Source organism: Charadrius vociferus, unplaced genomic scaffold (assembly GCF_000708025.1).
Source record: "Charadrius vociferus isolate BGI_N301 unplaced genomic scaffold, ASM70802v2 scaffold2044, whole genome shotgun sequence".
Taxonomy (NCBI): domain Eukaryota; kingdom Metazoa; phylum Chordata; class Aves; order Charadriiformes; family Charadriidae; genus Charadrius; species Charadrius vociferus.
In genome coordinates this window covers 46,924-52,132 of record NW_009647983.1, presented here as the reverse complement: position 1 = coordinate 52,132, position 5,209 = coordinate 46,924, and the positions used below count along the sequence as shown (strand labels likewise).

Sequence of the window (5,209 nt, the reverse complement as noted above, 5' to 3'; positions counted from 1 at the left end):
GGAAGAGGCTGTCCCCACTGCTGGGTTTGCTGTGGGGGTTGGTGTGGAATGAGGGTACAGGACTGCTCTGCTGGCACTGCAGGGTGTCAGCAGAAGGGGACTACAGCTTCACAGGTGCCAACCTTCTCTCTTTGGAGAGATGTCCTGGCTTGCAGTGAGGCTTCTGCTTGAGCTGAGCTGCGGCTGGAAGCAACACATTAGAGCTGAGGGTTTATCAGGACATGTGCAACACTGGAGAATGCTGAACCACTGATGCTTTGTGGGGCTGAGATGGAGGTAGTGCTTGATCCTGCCTCTCGGTGAACACCTGCTGTGTTTCACGCCTCTCTTGGCCTTTTCTCCATTGTTCCATATGCGCTTGTGGGAAGAAGGGGTGAGACGCAACACCTGAGGGTTTGGACCACTGAGCCTGTGGTGGTTAGTGCTTGTTCCCTTGTTAACCTGATACGGAGTGAGAGAAAGTAGTCTCAGCAAAGTCGTTTGTCTCTTGCAGCCTGGCTCTGACAGTGGGACAACTGCTGTCGTAGCGCTTATCCGGGGTAAGCAGCTGATTGTGGCTAACGCCGGAGACTCTCGCTGCGTGGTGTCAGAAGGTGGCAAAGCCGTCGACATGTCGTATGACCACAAGCCGGAGGACGAGGTGGAGCTGGCCAGGATAAAGAATGCTGGTGGCAAGGTCACCATGGATGGGAGAGTGAATGGCGGTCTCAACCTCTCCAGGGCAATCGGTGAGCAAGATGCAGGGGGATGCTGCCTCAGGGTACTGTGCTCAGGACATCCGTGCTTCCAGCACTTGCCAGCCGCTAAGTTTAAGGAACAGTGTTTAACTGGATGATGAGTAGAACCCATTCAAATATTTGATGTAGTGAGATTTCAGTCTAATTAGAGAAAATGGCCATGAAACTGGCAGACATCAGTGGAAAGCAACGCCTAGCACCTATCGGGCTCCAGCACAGGACGGTGCGTGGCGCCTCCAAGGCTGTTGTGCCAACAGCTGGGTTGTCAGAAACCACCCCATATAAACTGTCTCAAAACCAGACTGTTGACTTTTGAACAGGATTTTTTCCTGTTGGGAGGCTGTTGAAGGACGTTGGTATGTTGCTTCCGGGGGACCTAACCTTGTACCAGTTTGAGCTCCTTTGTTCCTGAGCCAGCTTTGCCTTTAAAAATGGCACAAACTCCATCCCCCTTGCTGCAGTGCTTTAGGCAGCACCTGACTGCTCTTCGTACTCCTCTTTTGGTCCCTTACGAGCAGTGTTGTAACTAAGGGCTCAGGAGACTGGGCATGTCTTTTAGCAGCCAAACAAGGTCTTGGCCCAGTCAATGGCTACAGTCTGAACAGATGAGATGCTGGGAGGTGTTAAGGAAAGAGTAGTGAGTGACACTGAGAATATACTGGGAAATACACAGGGAAGGAAATGTCAGCAGCTGAGGGTGTGAGTGGAGAGTACTTGTGCAAGAAGACCAAAACCATTTAAGTGATTATCCTAGGGTAGAGAGACAAAAACACATTTAGGACAGAAACTAGGAGTCTGTTTATCTGGGGACACACTGGCATTTCCAGCTACTATTTTGCAGTGGCCCAAGCAGTCCCTTCCTAGGATATAATTCCAGATAAACCTGCTAGTCAGAGCTGTGGATCAGTTTTCTCAAATGAGCTTTGGCTACTGAGGGTTTGTGAAGCCCTGAACCCAGCAGGGTGATGTGGGCATTGCACTGAAATCTGGCCCTGGACAGGCTGAGCTTCTGGAAAATGAGCATCTACTGTTATAGCAAAGCCAAGCTAGTGCTGGGGTGAGTTGGAAATACTGTTCCAAGACATGGGATAGCTCATCCCGTGAGCAGTGCTGCAGGATCTCGGCTGGTTTTGTCAGATGCCATGTGCTGTTGGCCTGGTGTTGCCCCGGGAACTGGGAAAGTGGTACTTGGTTTGGGTGAAGAGGTGCTGAACTTGGCAAGGGCACCTCTTTCTCATCGTTTGGTGCTTGTTGAGCTTGCCGAAGCTGACGGCTTGGATGGCAGATTTCTCTGTCTGATGCGCCCACAGCCTGATCTGCTCTGGTTGTGGGAGCACTGGCTCCAATGCTGCTGGGGTTGCCCTTTGGCTGGACACCATTTCTCACTGTTTGGGGGTAGGCAGCATTGCTGGGGCCCAACCACACCAACAATTGATCCTCCTCTCCACCACAGGTGATCACTTCTACAAGCGGAACAAGAACCTGCCCCCGGAAGAACAGATGATCTCTGCCTTGCCTGACATCAAAGTGCTGACAATAAATGATGACCACGACTTCATGGTCATTGCCTGTGATGGAATCTGGTGAGTAGTGAGGGACCAGTCGAGCCTCTTGAGCATCACTTCTCTGGTCTTTCTAAGAGCTGGGCCTCAGGAAGGCCCAAAGGCCCTGGTTGCTAATCAGCCCTTTTTCCCCCCCGACCTCAGAGTTAAGTTGGGTCCCTGAGGAGTTTTTCATAGCTGGAGGGACGTCACAGTGTGCTGAGCTCTGAACCCTCCTGTTGCTCACTGCACACAGCTTTGTTCCCATCAGCTCCCTGCCACAGTGAAGCTCTTGGGACACTGTGGCATGACTGCTCCTTCACTTGCCCTTCTGACCTCTCCACTCTCCACAGGAATGTGATGAGCAGTCAGGAAGTGGTGGATTTCATCCAGTCTAAGATCACCCAAAAGGATGAGAATGGAGTCCTGAGGCCACTCTCCTCCATTGTAGAAGAGGTAAGGTCCAAAGCTTCATCATCCCTTCCGCATGCAGTGTTTCTGCATCCCAGCGTGGTGCCTGACCCTGCCTTCCCTCCCCATCAGGCTGGTTTGTTCAGCACTTAGAATCATAGAATCGTCCAGTTGGCGGGGTCCTTTAAAATCATGAGTCCAACCATCAACCTAACACTGCCAAAAACAACGACTAAACCCTGTCCACTTGTTATATCTGGCAGCACACGGGCTGCAACGCTGGCTGGAACAGGAGCAGAGACACCTCTGAAGTGGGACCCAGTTCCTTTGGCACCCCAACCGGTGTTTCCGACCTCTTGGTTGCTGTCAAACCAAAGGAATTTGTCTGCTTTCAGAACACCGGGGATATGGAGGCTGTTTCTGTCCCTTTGTCTGGTTGCGAACAGCATGTGAGCCCAGCCTGCGCTGTTCTGGCCTGGCAGCCCCTAAGCCGCTGTCGGTTGCTAGAAGGGGCCCGGTGTCTCAGGTCGTTCAGAGTGCTGTGTCGGTGTTCTCTGCTGACCTGTCCTGTCCTGTCCTCTCCCTCCTCAGCTGCTGGATCAGTGTTTGGCTCCAGACACCTCAGGGGATGGCACCGGCTGCGATAACATGACCTGCATCATCATCAGTTTCAAACCCCGTAATACACACCCACCTGCTGAGAGTGGGAAGCGGAAACTGGAGGACGTGGCAGCACCGGCAGCACCAGCAGAAGAGAACGGCGGTGATAACAAGAAGGCCAAGCTGGAATAGCAGGCCTCGCACAGAGACTTTGCTGTGCGCTCACCAGACTCTCGTTTCTTAAACATGCTGAACTCAAGACTCCAAAGTCTTGTCCTTTTTTTAGCCTTAGCAGAGGCCTTGTTTGTCCGTGTCCTGGTTGGGGGGTGGGGGGAGGGTCTGGTTAGCAAGGGCATGTCGCACTGTTCATCCGTAACCATTCCAAAGAGGGAGCCGAGGGCAGAGCTGCACGCGGGAACGGCCGCCAGCCACAGCGCAGGAGCCCGCCGCAGATGGCAGCCTGTGAGCAGAGCCCTGTGGTTAGAGGAAGGATGTCCCCCCATCGTCTCCATGTGGTTGTTGCCATTTCTGTGCCTGTGAATTTCTGTTCCGGAGGGAAGAACTTTTTCACTGTTGAGGTTTTTTTAATCTGCACCCAATTATTTAAGGCCCTTTCTGTTTTTATTTGTGAAACAATCTGGCTGTGGTGCTGCTGCCACACCTTGTTCTGTTGTACACTTTCAATCAATACTTTTTTCAAACTAAAAGGCCAGAAAACGTAGCCCTACTTTTGGTCCTTGGTTCTTTCCTGGAGGTGGGGGGCGAGGAAGGTGGGATGGGGAGGGGAATGTCTGTCCCTGGTGTCTCGGGGAACTGTGGGGGATGTGTCTGCAGCTCATAAGCAGCAGCTGAATTCTGCCGTGTGATTGCAGAGCGCCGGCTCTGCTGCAGTGCTCGGTCCTACTGCCTCTCCACTGCCCTGAGGTGGCTCAGCTGAGGACGGTCTGTCGCACACAGAGTGGGAGACAAGTTTCCAGAGACCGTTTGTGTCTGCAGAATGGCCAGGGGTGCCCATCACCCTCCTGAGGTAACTTGCCTGCAGCATGCTGCACCCCATCCAGCTGCACACTCTCTGCGAGGTGGGACAGGAGGCAGCCCCTGTCTGCTCTGCTGGACGGTGCAAAGCCTGGACAACGCGCATCACCGCTGCAGCTGCTCCCGCGGGAGCGGGGTCCTGGAGCTATAGAGGATGGAAGGGTTGGCTGTTACTGCCTTCACCTTCCACCAGGCGCGGTGGGGAGCACAGGGAAGCACAGACGTGGTTTGCAGGGTCTGGAGTCCCCATGTCACAGGAGGTGCCCTGGGCGATGGCTGGCACTGTGAGTCTTCCCTCCTTGAAGATGAATTCCACCTCCCAGTCCCAGTGTGTTGTCTGAGTCTCTGCAGCACAGTCAGCCCATGCCTCGCCAGCCTGCACGGGTGCATCTGGGACGGCTGGTTAAGGGATCAGGAGCACGAATAGTATTCTCCTCTATCCTACCATTTGCCGGGGATGATGAGGGGATAAATAGGAGGAGCCAGCAAATTAACTCCTGGCTCCGAGGCTGGTGCATCCGGCAGAACTTTGGCTTCTTTGATCGTGGGCTGGTCTACAGGAAACCAGGCATGCTGGCAACAGGTGGGGATAGCCTAACCCGCAGGGGAAGAAAGATCCTGGGACAAGAATTAGCAGGGCTCATTCATAGGGCTTTAAACTAGGTTTGAAGGGGGATGAGGATGAAACCAGGATTACAAAAGTGGTGCCTGGGAGCAGCATACCAGTGCTTCTGGGTAAAAGCGTTAGCAAGGTCTTACAGTCTGTCTCAGTGACGGCAGGGAATGGTGCTTTGTGTGGCAGCAAAGACATGAGGGTTAGTGATAATTTGGTAACTACAGAAGTGTGTGAGCATGATCAGGTGCGAATTAAGGCTTGTCCTCCCA

General features: G+C 53.3%; 1 protein-coding gene across 1 annotated transcript in view; it reads left to right on the top strand.

Annotated features, from left to right (window-relative positions):
* PPM1G (protein phosphatase, Mg2+/Mn2+ dependent, 1G) overlaps positions 1-4,005 on the top strand; it is an 18,757-nt gene extending 14,752 nt beyond the window's left edge. The window contains exons 7-10 of the mRNA XM_009883466.1: positions 494-728; positions 2,191-2,320; positions 2,632-2,734; positions 3,281-4,005. Coding sequence (XP_009881768.1) covers positions 494-728; positions 2,191-2,320; positions 2,632-2,734; positions 3,281-3,481 — 669 coding nt within the window. The 3' untranslated portion in view covers positions 3,482-4,005. The remainder of the gene's footprint in view (positions 1-493; positions 729-2,190; positions 2,321-2,631; positions 2,735-3,280) is intronic.
* Positions 4,006-5,209: the final 1,204 nt, after the last annotated feature.